General features: G+C 41.5%; 2 protein-coding genes across 2 annotated transcripts; one reads left to right on the forward strand and one right to left on the reverse strand.

Moving 5' to 3' along the window:
* Positions 1-2,564: 2,564 nt before the first annotated feature.
* Positions 2,565-5,713, reverse strand: ogg1 (8-oxoguanine DNA glycosylase). Its single transcript, XM_069724035.1, has 7 exons — positions 5,300-5,713; positions 4,813-5,171; positions 4,539-4,718; positions 3,710-3,888; positions 3,472-3,619; positions 3,320-3,369; positions 2,565-3,242 (listed from the first exon to the last, which is right to left on the reverse strand). The coding sequence occupies exons 1-7, from the start codon at positions 5,407-5,409 to the stop codon at positions 3,024-3,026; spliced, it is 1,245 nt and encodes a 414-aa protein (XP_069580136.1). The 5' UTR covers positions 5,410-5,713; the 3' UTR covers positions 2,565-3,023.
* Positions 5,714-5,972: 259 nt separating this feature from the next.
* On the forward strand, positions 5,973-13,789 carry qars1 (glutaminyl-tRNA synthetase 1). Its single transcript, XM_069724137.1, has 23 exons — positions 5,973-6,147; positions 6,579-6,729; positions 7,144-7,253; positions 7,345-7,420; positions 7,504-7,568; positions 7,679-7,732; positions 8,136-8,199; positions 8,286-8,360; positions 8,839-8,924; positions 9,024-9,110; positions 9,194-9,293; positions 9,387-9,465; positions 9,545-9,784; positions 9,870-9,962; positions 10,052-10,189; positions 11,010-11,097; positions 11,200-11,346; positions 11,449-11,550; positions 11,649-11,741; positions 12,527-12,654; positions 12,740-12,806; positions 12,894-13,019; positions 13,166-13,789. The coding sequence occupies exons 1-23, from the start codon at positions 6,037-6,039 to the stop codon at positions 13,214-13,216; spliced, it is 2,331 nt and encodes a 776-aa protein (XP_069580238.1). The 5' UTR covers positions 5,973-6,036; the 3' UTR covers positions 13,217-13,789.
* The last annotated feature ends 586 nt before the right edge of the window (positions 13,790-14,375 follow it).

The following is a 14,375-nucleotide window of genomic DNA, read 5'->3' on the forward strand; positions in this document are numbered from 1 at the left end:
GTTATTTTCCTTATGACTGAGAATAAAATAAATTAGTGTATGTTTGCCCCTCTTATGGTGAATAAAAGAAGATCAGCCCTGTGACGTACATGTATATGGAGCTGACAGCTCTTGATTCATGGGGGGGAATATGAGTGGGCTTTAAATAAAGTGAGAGGGGAGTTTTATTTAAAGCTTGCTAAATGAACAAATTCTTAAAAAGGAAGGAGTTCGCTTCACTGACATATGCCAAAACCACACATGGAACTCATGCTACCCCATATATACTGTGGGTAGTATTTCTATACCATCTTTGTCCTGGAATGTGGTGAATACTTTCCACTTAGTCATTAGAATTGATCCTGGTAGGAGCTCTGAAATACAACGCTGGAGCAGACGGAACTGTTTCTTCCTCCCAATCTACAAGGCGTTGAACCTTAATCACAGCCAGCCAAGCAAGGATCCTATCAGATGGTAGAAAGTATTCATTTTTTCCACAATATAAGCCTCTTTCATTAAGAACAGCCAAGACAGTCATATGCTAACGTCTATCCACACTTTTAAGTCAGACATCTACAATACCTCTGCCAGCTCTGTGCTCAGAGTCTTTCTCTCTGTGGCTTACTCCTCACCCTATGGTTGTCTAGACACCAAAGAATAATCTCCCCATCTGTGGGCCCCAAGGACACACTTCCATGTGGGGACTGCCTCCCCCGTCCATCAGGCTCTTCCCACAGCTGCCTCCAGCGGCATTTGATTTCACCACATCTAAGGTGAATAAACTCAACTCTCTTTAAATTGTATCCATCTTACGGAGTCTATCAGATACGGTTATATAATACGGTCTGTTACTATTCAGAAATAATGACATCCATCATTTTAAGTGGTAGACAAAAAATGTAGAGGTGCATGGAGACCATTTTTGGGCTCAAAGCAGAAAGAAACTTTCACAGTCTGGATATGAAAAGAGATTGTTTTGAATAAATGGATAGTAATACTCTTTCTTTCTTTCTTTCTTTCTTTCTTTCTTTCTTTCTATCTATCTATCTATCTATCTATCTATCTATCTATCTATCTATCTATCTATCTGTGTTGATATGTCATTCATTTAATTTACAGGTTAAACCAAGGAGAACACAGACAACACGATCTGGTTGTTTTTTCTATTAACAGTCCTTGTAAAGATTTTAAAATATTTCAGACAGTTTCATCAGATAAACCTGCGAAATCTGAACTTTTCCACCATAAATCCCTACTTTACAAAATAATAATGTGATAGACAACATAAAAGAGGAATTCAATCTAATTATATGTATATTATTAATGCAGTCCAGTAGCACCACTAACTATATGTGACAAAATATAGAGCTGCTGTGGTTCACATTCAAATGTATAGGTGTACCTATGGCAGGGTACAAGGTATAGTAATGTTTAGTGTGTACCAAAAGGTATCACCCACTTAAAGTGGATCTGATTTTGACAACATATCTCTCTAGGTCAGCTACCACAAAACCCCCTCACCTGCCATCATCACTACAAACAAACAGTCCAGCTGCTGCACTTCTGCAAGTACATGGAGGCTTTTTCCGTTGTGCTGGAGCTCCAAAAGTGGCGCCTCCTGGTGCTTGTAGGAAGTAACGGTGCCCTCTTATTCGAGGAAAGAGGAGATGTCCTTTCAACTGAACAATCCTCGAGGGCATAACACAAGCTGAGACCCATCTCTTACATAATGTACAGGCCACGGTTGCCTTGTTTCAGTCTTTGTGTGCCAACTACAATTCCTATTCCTCCCCCCAGTACACTTTCACCTATCCTCCCCCTTAGCACACTTTCACCTATCCCCCAATCGCTCCCACTCTCTTTTTTTTCCTTTTTTTTTTATTTCCTGTTCTCAGCTCTATTTTTATTCTTTTCTTCTTCACTGTGACTCTGCCCTAAAGCTGGGCCCCAGCTTCTGCCCAGCTCAACTGGAATGAGGATGAAAGATGACTCATATTCATTAACACACATGGCTGCACTCTCCTCCCCAAATAAAACACTTCTATGGATGCAGGACACGCACATACAGACACACACACAGATGCAACAACTAATGCATCAACTCATTTTAGCCTGAAGATATTTCTCAAATTAGGTCTTGATAGAGATGTATGCTGCTTCCGCATTTAAACAAATTTGGCCTCTGTATATTTTAAACAAAGGAAAATATTGCTCTGTCATTGCCGAAAAGGAACCGTAATAAGTCAAACACCCAGAGACATGACCGTGCTGTCACAAGAGAGAGTCACAGTAGCCCCTAGCACTGACAGCAGATAACTGCAAGCCCTGCTATAAAAAGACCAGCTGACACAGTCAACCAATGCCTATAGATAAACATACAAGCAGAATGGCACATCATAGCCACCCAGTTAAACCAGATTTTATGATCCGACCGACAGAAATGCTATTTTGATGCAGGGAGTGGACTGAAGAAACACACAGCACCATTTTGGCATCCTTTGACCTTTTCCAATGTGCACACAAATGTCAGGATGTGTTAGTACATGGTGGAACAAGAGCCGGGAGGCTTGACAGAAAGTATTCACTCAGGGAAAAAGTGCAATTTATTCTCAAATATTCAAAAAAGCAGGCTACAGAAAATGGCCTATGTGATATGGTCTTTGAGAGCAATATTTTGTGATGTGTAGTGCCACCTAGGGGCTGCTTCTGGCAATATGTTGAAGAGCCAACATGCCAGTAATGGATTAGGTGGGCTTGGTGAGAATGACTTGTTCTTTTTTTACTAAAAATAAATCACTAGAGTGCCCTATTTGTACTAGAAAACTAGTAGGAAAGTAGACTGAGGAAAAGTTACAGTAAATGACAAATTATACAAAAAACCCTGAGAAATCTATACAATAATCTGTTTTATGATAAATTTCTGAATAATAAATCACCTATGCATTTCATTTCAGTGGGTTTTGAATTGAAGCTAAATCAGCAATGTGTGTGAAGATGTGCAGTAATAAACTGTGATGTGAATCCTGATGTTAGAAGCTTGTACCTCATACCACCTTCTCTTTCTTTACGGACATCTTTGCTTTCTTGTGACATGCTGACTTGGCTTTCAAGGTCTTCACAGTTCCATCGTATTCTCTCTTTATCTTGGTTTTCTTGCACTCTGCTATTCCTCCCTCATCATCCTCTTCCTCTTTCTTCGGCTGCTTCAGATGTGCCCTTTCTTTTAGGCTTTTGAACTTCTGGAGATCAGCACAGAACAACACCTAAAACAGAGAGACATTCTTAGTTTACAGAGGACTAAAATAAAAGACAGTTACAGTTACAGGACAATAACACTCACCGACTGTGCCCAACCAGCGTAGGGTCCCCACAGCTTTCTAAAGAAATCCCCTGTGTAGAAATATGAGATTGCACATTGTATTAGCATTACCTGGTGTTTACAATCAGTGTAACACTTGAAGAACACTACATAGCAGGTGTGTGAATACTAACCGATATCTCTGTGAAGTTGATCTGTGATGCTCTTTTGTCTATTGTTTGCACCATATTTATAGTCACGCTTAGCAATCTGCCACATGTGTGTATCGATGGGTACGGCCTCCAACTTATCCAGGGACATCAGACATACACAGTTTGCCACCTACAAGATGACACGTCAGCCTTAATTACATGCTACTGATACCATACAAGAGTATCTGTAGGAGGCTAACAGCTTCTGTTGCCATTGTACCTTGGTGCCAACACCAGGGAGAGTCCGAAGAGCATCACAGGCCTCCAGATATGGGACTGTGCGCAGATCGTCAAGCCACTGGACCTTTTGGGTGTCAAGAATCTGCTTTGCACTCTGCTGGAGAAACCGAGCCCTGTATCCAAAACGAAGTTCCCTGAGGCATGCCTCTACATTGTCGTCTGCCAATAACAGTGGAGAAAACAACACAAATACGATGACAGTAAGCGTTTTGTTTGCATGTACAAGTATTTTTTTAAAACCAAGTTAAAGATTTCTGATGTCTAACCCTTCCCATAACAGGTGAAAATTACTTTTCAAGGCAGAGGTAAATGTACGCATATGGCTGTATGAAATCTTAAGACTTGAAGAAAAAAACTGTTGCTGCGGCAGTGCCGAAGAAAGGATTATATATCAATAATGATATATTTTTCTGGTATAGGGGGAAAGAAAAAGTCTGGCTTGTTTATATATTTTTTAAACCAGTCACGGGAGGCTTACACAAACATATACAGACATCCGGTGAGTCCGACTACTCAACTATCCACTAAATGAGTAACTCCACTGTAGGTAATGGTTAATAAGGCACTTCTTTCTTTTCTGTAATATGACTGAGGATGAAAATATTGTTTAATTGCAAACAAACTTGGGACTCCTGGCTGGCTCCCACTGAACCACGACAGTAACACAATGACAAAAGTAAAGGGACAAATAATATCCTTGGAGATCCAGGGTCCTCCTGGCACAGTTGTAAATCCTGCATGGACGACAGCAACAGTGCTGACAAGATAATACGCAGGGGTGTAAGGTCTGTGGCATAAGTTTAAAGCACCTGCGAGTGATGACAGCGTAGGAAAGTCGTAGTAAGAGGTTTGATCCAGCTGGCACAGGGGGGCGCCCAGAGCCTCGCAGAGTCTGTCCACCATCCCCTGAATACGAGAGACGTTGTTGTTGGAGGTGCAAATGATGGAAAACAGGCATTCAGTCGGATCCTGGCGTAGCATTCGCACGCCTGGAGAAAGACCAAACAATTTAAGCAAACATTTCAGTTGTGATTTACGGTGTAGTAATAAATGATAGCCTATCAAGCGTGCGCAAACACTGACCAGTGAAGATGTTTGCTATGTGCTTGAAATGGCAGTCTGCTTCTCCCCATTCCTTATACAGATCAACCAGCTTCACATCCAGCTGGAAGTAATCTCTCAGCATATCTTCTTCCACTCTCTCGACTAAAGTAACATTCAGCGGCTCATCTTCTTCCTTCTTCACAGCCCCTTTAAACCTCTTCTCTGCCTTACTTTCCTGCAGGAGGGAAACACCAGCTCCTTTGTTCCCGTCACCTCCCATCTCCTGTTTGTCCTGTTTTTTGTAAACGTGGTACCAAAGAGTGTCATCTGTTTGGGTCAGAGTCCACACTCGCCCTCCCATCACTCCTGTCCAATGTCCGTCTGCAGTTTCTCTCCAGCTGTGTGATGAGATTACGTGTTAACGTAGAGAACACAGAGGATGATGTAAACTGTAGTAAGTCAAACATGTGGCGCGCATGGTACATTTAATGTTTAGACACTGTATCTGAAAGTTTAACCAACATACCGGAAGGATTGTCCACAGGCAAGAGTGAAATCCAGACGCAGCTCTAACTTTGAACAAGCCATAGATCTCCACATTTTATCCCCCGATGACAGCACAGCATGTTTAGCCATTCTTGTTTTGATGCTATTCGTTTTCCTGTTGACTATTCAGAGGTAATGTAATGAGATGTATATGGCAACGTAAACGTAAAATTATTTTTTTTTGTTTACGGGGAACTACAGCTTCCTGTTTATGGCAGTCAGTGTAAATAACTTTCGCGGAGTTGTTTTCGGTAGCATCGCTTGCGATGGACAACAAAGACCTTACACCGCGTTAGAAAGACGCACATATTTTTGGAGAAAAGTTTTTGAAAAGTGCAAAATTGAAGAAATATGTATTTAAGACGCTGCCCAGTCTAAATAATAAGTGATAATCGTCCTAATTTACTGTTAATAGTCAGAAATGACTGAAATGTTAATCTGATGCAACATTACCGCTTCCGGTAACCGCCTCCCTTACTGATATCAACACAGCTGCTGATTGGTTCATTTTTTTTAAAGTAGGTGGTAACTTTCAGCTATCTCATTTGCCATTGGTCAAAATCATCCGCGCTCGCGGTGCCCTATTGGCTAATATTTTGTTCTGCGCTTTCTTTTTCTGTAGCGTACAGGAAGTCGTCCCTTCTCGGAGACGAAAAGTCGTGTGTGGCGGTGGCGTGTCTGTCTGGCTCCGATTTACCCGGTGAATAAGGTGGACAAATGGCGGATACGTTGACGCTTTTCACTTCAGTTGGGCTCAGTGAGCAGAAAGCGAAAGAAACGCAAAAAAATGAAGCCCTGAGTTCTGCCCTGAAGGATGCAATTACTCAGGTAGGACCTCACGCATATGGAGAAACTCAGCTGCCTGGAGGGACAGCTGTGAAATGTGGCTGTCATTGACTTATGCAGTTTACTTCTCGTGTCTGTTTTTCTCATTTTAAAGTTATTCAAGATATGGTTTTAGGATACATACGCACTTCATTACCTTAGCATACAGTTCTTATAACTTTTATGTTTGTTGTGGCATAGTTCTTTTAGCTTTAATTTATTCTACGTATTGTGATGTTTTCATCTGGACTTCAGTCTGCAATGCAGTTTTGGTATACTTTCATTTTCACATTCCTTTGGGAGTTTACACCATGTCCTCTTAGGTTCAAGATAAGAAGCAGTGATTGTGTTTGTCTTATCTTTAACACAGACCATTACACAGTTTTTGAAGGAGAAAACAAACAATTCTGCTCTTTCCTCTTTGGTTTCAACAGGCGAAGCGTGTCCATGGGGCATCAGGAGTGGACAAAGCCATGGGCACATTGCTGTACAGCATGGCGTCTCGCCTCAAAGACACCAAACGCCTGGCATTTCTGTCAGACATAATAGCTCAGCGCAAAATCTGTACAGAGCTCCAGCTGGCAGGTAATTTCAAATATTTTGAGACATGTTGCATCCTGATTGACAAGTTACCAAAACAGTGTAATTATTAAAAAAAATGTATAGACATATTTTTTTTAGGACATAAGCTTAAATCATTGATTCCAACCTGATCTGCATTTGAATCTGGTCACTGTGGCTCTGAACATGTAATAGTATGGATCAAATTAAAGCTTGACACAAACTCCTTAAACAAAACATCTGCAAAAGACAATATACAAAATGTTGAGACCAGGGAGGCACAGCGAGTTTGAAGGCATCGTGACCGCTGGAGTAAGCAAGAGGGACTGAGCACCTGCCTGACATATGGACTCTATGGATGAATTAGAGCTGACATGAGTGATTGGATCAAATTATTTCCGCCTGCTCCCTGATATCTTGAGCCCCATTTCTTTGCAGCTGCTTTGGACTTTGTGAAAAATCATCCTCAAGACCCCATCAACCAGAAGGAGTTTGATGAAGCATGTGGAGTGGACGTAGTCGTAACACCGGAGCAGATTGAGGACGCAGTAAGTGCATGATCTTACACTGACCAAAAGTGTGCAGTTTTACAAGCTTTACTGGCCGCGGTGTGTTCGGTGACAGTGGCATGTCATGCAGGTAGAGTCCGTGATCAAGAAGCACAAAGAGCAGCTGGTAAAGGAGCGGTACCGCTTCAACATGGGACTGCTAATGGGTATGATCTCACGGACAATATTGTAACCATAAATGCATGATAGACAACCAGAAAGTGTAACCATGCTTGTGTGTGTGTTGCAGGTGAAGCCCGTGCAGCCCTAAAATGGGCTGATGGAAAGGTGATCAAAAATGAGGTGGACATGCAGGTACGTTTGGAAACAGAGAAGTGTTCTCGGCAGCTGTATGTCTGTCATTGTGATTGAGGTTGTTCTCATGGCATAGCATAATAATCTCTGGTTTATTTAAACTCTTGAAGGTTCTACACCTCTTAGGTCCCAAAACAGAAGCTGACCTGGAGAAGAAACTCAAGGTAAGACAGCTCATATAGTTTAAAGGAACAGTTCAACATTTCTGGAGCCACACCTATTCACTTTTTTGCTGTGACACGCAAAGAATGTCCAAAACATACCCTCATGTAAAACCCCACTTTTGGTTCAGATTAAAGAAATGATTTACAATGTAATGTGATCATTAATGAGCTTCAGAAGTGATATTTTTTTAACCTTTAGACAAAGCCAAATTAGCTGTTCCCCCTTAGTTCCAGTCTTCATTTAAGCTTCAGTTTTACTGTACTGGTTTGAGTTTCAATCATCTCATTTAACAGTGTAAAAAAGGCAATGCACAAATTTTCCAAAATGTCTAACTATTCCTTTAAATTGCTGCACCCTCAATGCTTTAATTTGATCTGTGGCTAATCTCTAATTATCTTGCAGCCACAGAAAGCTAAAGCCACAGAGAATGACGTGAAGGTTAAGAAAGTGGAGGTGACAGCTAATGGTAAGCAGCAGGGAGAGTGGACAGCAGGCCTGAGGCCTTAACTGTTCAAGTGTTCTCTTCAATAACTGCGTTTATTCGTTGTTTAGGTGATGTGATTTCTGGAGAGGGAAAGTCGCTAATGGAACAGCTCAGAGGAGAGGCACTGAAATTCCATAAAGCAGGTGAGAAAAAACACTTGAGGAAATTATATTTTGTGCAACTGAATAATATGAACCCCAGACAATGTTCTGAGTAAAAGGTCTGGACTATGTCTATAATTGCCCTTTTACACAATGAAAGATTGTCTATGTCGTAAAAGTTCTCATGTTGTTTGGTTTAGAGAGCAGGACTTGACGCAAAAAGTACATTGCAGAAATTGCATTGTTTTGTTTCTAGTAATTTGGTCATAACCAACTGAGTCATCAACATGCACACTTGCTCACTTTGAATTCTAAAGACAATGACCTGCTCTATTCACACACGGGCTCAATCGGATGTTACACAGACTTAGTACTAGAGGGCTGGCAGGGTAAAGTCTGTTTAATGTACGTTATGTTTAGGAGTTTAGCGTTCTTTAATAAAGCTCCGGGTGATGTCTCGATCACTTCAGTGTTGCAGGTCATGTGTGTTGACTTTTCGTCTTCGCCTCCCATCATGCAGGAGAGAATTACAAAACTGAGGGCTACGTGCTCACATCGAACACCATGAACTTGATTAAGAAACATCTGGAAATCACTGGTGGACAGGTACAACGTTTATATGAGTCACCCTAACTTTTGGAAAGGAAATGTGCTACTTAGAAAACAATCACCTGTACTGATTTATCTGTGTCTGAACGTCTTTAGATCCGCAGCCGTTTTCCTCCTGAACCCAACGGTATCCTTCACATCGGACATGCCAAGGCTATCAACTTCAATTTTGGTTATGCTAAGGTAGGAATCAGTTTGTCCTCTTTTACGGCGGTATAAGCCGCTCTTGTGCAGCTGCTTTCTCTAAACCGGGTCCCTTCCTGTAGGCAAACAACGGGATTTGTTTCTTGAGGTATGACGACACAAATCCTGAGAAGGAGGAGGAAAAGTACTTCACCGCCATCAAGGATATGGTGGAGTGGCTGGGTGAGTTTAATCGATACTTGTCTGATCTGATGCTTTCAGGCTCCCTCTACATTCACAAGGCTGGTTTCTGATCATAGTCTCTGTATTACACAGGCTACAAACCTTACGCTGTCACACACGCTTCCGACAACTTTCAGAAACTCTACGACCTCGCTGTGGATCTTATTCGCAGGTGAAGGTCGGATGTGAAGCGCATGTACGTGTTGGTAAATGTGTGGACAGATCATGTTTAATTCTCTGTCTGCCTCCAGGGGTCATGCGTACGTGTGCCATCAGAAGGGTGAAGAGCTGAAGGGCCACAACGTGCCTCCATCGATGTGGAGAGACCGACCCGTTGAAGAGTCACTGGTGTTGTTTGAGAGGATGAAAAAGGGCCTGTTGGCTGAGGGGGAGGCCACACTCAGGATGAAGATGGTCATGGAGGATGGGAAGATGGACCCTGTGGCGTACCGAATCAAATTTACGTCACACCATCGGACAGGAGATGAATGGTATGAAAACCTGACCTGTGTTATTTTTCTGATACTTTCATTTCAATATTTTACTTACACTTGCTTCACTTGTCTTTCTCTGCAGGTGCATCTACCCCACCTATGACTACACCCATTGTCTGTGTGACTCCATGGAAGATATTACACATTCACTGTGTACCAAAGAGTTTCAGGCCAGGTACACATGCATTCTTTGATATGAATTAGCTCAGCTTCAGAGGCCTGCAGGCTTGATGTCATTGTTTTTTCTTTGTGATTGTCTCACAGGCGTTCATCCTATTATTGGCTGTGTAATGCTCTGGATGTGTACTGTCCTGTTCAGTGGGAATATGGGCGCTTGAACCTCACCTACACTGTCGTGTCCAAGAGGAAAATCATCAAACTGGTAGAGAACGGTGTTGTCAGGTAAAAGGATGTTTCTTTTTGTTATTTGTTTCCAGTCTGATCGTTTTTTTTGTTTTTTTACTATTTATATTACTTTTTTAAATTTTCTATATGGCTACACTATATGCTAAAAATTGGATAAGCAAAGAAGGACCACTTCTTGTAAATGTCCAGTAATGTCAGGATAAAGCTGCGAGTAACATGTAAAAATAACTGAATGACAAAAAAACCCTCATTTTAACTGCTGCATGAATTCAGCTATCAAACATATTAAAGGCGATCAACACAAATCTCTTGCTGCAGATGGATAAGTCAACCATCATGAGTGAATTCAAACTATATATTCTCCTCACATTCTGTTGGAAAAATTACTCAGAGGCTTGGTTCAAAATCAAACACATCGGACATTTATTCTTGCAAGAAGGAGCAAATACATGCCACCCTCAAAGAGAGGTGTCCAGCAATGCTCCCCCCAGCAGTGCTCCCAGATGTCCTCCGCTTTTATACAGTGTGACAAACAGTTGACAGTCACCCCCATTCCCTTTGTATCTGCTTTCGTATGGTAATACTGAGTTGGTTGTAGGTCACAAGACAAGGACACAGGGGAGTCGTCAATTAGATGCAGAAAGTAAAACAAAAAGGAATCACTTGCAAATAAGAGCGAAAACAAAAGAGACTTTTCAGAGCCTGCTTGAAGAGAGACTTTCCGGAGCCACAATGCAAACAAGAGGAAGAGACAAATCTTTTTTTCCATCACATTCTCCTCCAGAAGTGCTTGTGGTTTCTTGTTAATATTGCAGACTGTGACTTAACTGTTATAATGTATCTTTTGTAATTGCAGAGACTGGGATGATCCCAGACTCTTCACCTTGACGGCACTCAGGAGAAGAGGTTTCCCGCCAAATGCAATCAACAACTTTTGTGCACGGGTACGAGGAGTGGATCGAGCGATGGCCGGTTAAACAGAACAACAAGTAATCAAATATGAAAGCATGGTGCTGTTGGGTAATAATACGTTACCTCTCGTTCAGGTGGGAGTCACAGTCTCCCAGACAACAACAGAGCCCCACCTCCTGGAGTCATGTGTGAGGGACGTGCTGAATGACACAGCGCCTCGAGCCATGGCCGTGCTGGAGCCGCTCAAAGTCACCATCACTAACCTCCCCGAGAACTTCAAGGTTTGTGCATTTCTTAAACACACGTAACAAACGCTGTCTTTTACATTATATTCAACCTGAGGACCTGCTGCATTATCCCACTGTCGTCTTCTTCTCTCCCAGTCAGACGTACGGGTACCAGACTTCCCTGCCAACGAGACCAAAGGCAGCCACACGGTTCCATTTACACGCACGGTCTTCATTGAACAGAGCGACTTCAGAGAGGTCAGACTGAAAAACCCTCGGAGTAAACAAAGCAGTCTTTCTTTGTCTCATTTTTGAACTGTGGACAGAAGATAATTGTGGTCTCTCTCCTCTTACAGGTGATGGAGAAGGGCTACAAGCGTCTGACCCCAGAGCAGTCTGTGGGCCTGAGGCATGCTGGGTATGTCATCTCTGTCCAGAAGGTCATCAAGGTAAGAATCAAAGTTTTCTTACTCAGTAGCTCCTAAAGACACAGTGAAAAAGAAAATACATTTTCCAAACTCTAACCCTGTTTCGTAGTGTTAATTATTCAGTCATCTCTTGTTGTCTTTCTTTCTCCTTCTGTAAAACATTATGACATTTTTGAGGACTCAATGTGACTCATGGGCCTCTACGTATATATTTATCCAATCAAATGGATTTGGGTCGAGAACCAAAACCTTCTTATCCTGAAAAAGCCCAGGTGGAATCGGTTGTGCAGCGTTGTGATATGGAAAATAAAAAATGGGTAAACGGAGTCCCAGAAGTGCAACAAGATATTTTGATGTACGCATCATCAGTTTTTTCCCACGTTTTATTGTACTCTTGGTAGGCAATACCAATTGATATCTGATTTATTAATATTTCTGCCTCCTAATTGAACAACATGGATGAAGGCTGAAGACTAACAGTCCTCTACAGCTCTGTCCAAGTGTCGTCACAACCTGATTTACATTCAAACAATCTAATATAATCTGACAGTAATAATTCTGTTTGGATATATCTCAAATTATGGAAGCGAAAGACTTTGACTGTAAGTTATCTATAATAATTTTACTGAACCTTTTTACAATAAATGTTAACGAAACAGCTGATCATGGTCATTTAAATTCTTAGTGGTGTTTGCTTCCCTCTGTGCATGTCTCTAATTCCATGTATTTTCCAAGTAAAACACTGTTTTTCATGCCATCTGGTTCATGTCCATAAACACGTCCTGATTTCTTTCGCTGTCTCTCAGGACTCTCAGGGTAAAGTAGTGGAACTGGAGGTGACCTGCTGTAGCTCTGAGACTGCAGAGAAACCAAAGGCCTTCATCCACTGGCTCAGCCAGCCACTGACGTGTGAAGTGCGACTCTATGAAAGACTGTAAGTTACAAACAATCACTGTTGTTTACAACTAACGCTCCGTAAAGAGAACTAACTCAACCGAAACATCTCACCGTCTGTGTAGCTTCTTGCACAAACATCCAGAGGATCCATCTGAAGTGCCCAACGGCTTCCTGAGTGACATCAACCCCGTGAGTCTCTGAGTTCTTGTTACAGAAGGCTGAGATGTGTCAATGGGAATACTGATTGTTTAATTTATGTCTTGTGGTTTTATTTAGAATTCCATGCAGGTGATCAGCAGTGCCTTAGTGGATACCTCAGTCAAGGGAGCAAAAGTTTTTGACAAATTCCAGTTTGAGAGAGTTGGATATTTCTCCCTGGATCCTGACAGCACCGCAGACAAGGTACAGTAAGACAATTAAACACAGTTTTATACTACAAATGGAAGCTTCTGGTTTGAGTAAATATTTGTTACATTGACTCTCGATCTGGATTAAAAAATATTTACGTAATATGAGCACAAACTCTCATCTTTTTTTTCTCTCTGCAGCTTATCTTCAACAGGACAGTCACCCTCAAAGAAGATCCTGGGAAGATCTGATTGACTCTCAAGATCAAATCTGCACTTCCTGCTTCCCATGAGCCCACGGATACATGTCCACATTGTTTGCATCGCTCACTGTGTAACCCCAGCCAGGACACAGACTGCTCAGGCTGAGATTAAGTCATATCAGATACTGGAATATTTGCATGGATTGATCTCAAGGAAACTGGAAAATGTCATTATTTTCCTGGTTGTTGGTTGTGGTTTCTACACCAGAGTACTGTGGCTAAATTATTCACTGCAGTACCACTCTGACTCTAATCTCTTTGCTTGGCCAGTCAGTGTTAAGAGTGCTCTAGGGTTTTTTCTAACATGCCACAGTGGTATTCACTGACAACGTTTTCTCTTCTTTGTTGAATGTATGCAACTTTGATCGTTGTTCAACAAAGATCTGGTGTAAATTTGATATTGACTCTAAGCTGGTGTTACACAGAGGAGATGCTCTCAAATGCCTCACAGGACTTTCTGACAAAGGCGGTGGGACACTGCTAAACCACCATGTGTTTTAAAAAAAAATTCAGATGGGTCCTTTTGACAGGAGGAAAGAATAAATAATACCATTAAATAAAACTATTTGTCAGTATTAATGGCATGAAGTAGAGACATGCATGTGTTTTAATATCCATATAAATATCAAGGATTTTCCTTTGTGTTTTTTTTTTTCCCCCGTTTTTTTTCCATTTTAGTTTTAATGCCTTTTTGTGAAAGCAAGATCTCAGGAATTTCTTGAGGGAATTTATTTATAAGGATAGAATGAAATGCCATTTTATATCCAAAAAGTAAACTTCACTGTAACATCAAAATGTTCTGCAAAGGCACTTTTCTGTCCATTAATCAAGCCATGACTCAGAAACAGAAGGGGAGAGACTTTAAATTGGTTGGCTGATCTAACAGCTATGTAAAGCAACCTAATCACTGACAGAAGGGATCGATTGGGTCAAAGAGGATGGCATACCATACAGGAGCAGTACGACTGTTTTTAGGCTGCACAGTAGTTTTGATCTTGTATATATTAATCTGAAAAAGTTACAAAGCGTCCTCCACTTTTCCCGGTATTCGATAGAAAGGTCAAATAAATACTCAAGTACATCTTTAGTCCATGACAGAAGTCAAGAGTGGGAGCTGCAGACCACGCTGAACTGTAGTGCGTGGGAAT

This window comes from Brachyistius frenatus, unplaced genomic scaffold, assembly GCF_029030835.1.
Source record: "Brachyistius frenatus isolate BFR_SWC_R1_liver_20210118 unplaced genomic scaffold, ASM2903083v1 Contig_6, whole genome shotgun sequence".
Lineage (NCBI taxonomy): Eukaryota > Metazoa > Chordata > Actinopteri > Embiotocidae > Brachyistius > Brachyistius frenatus.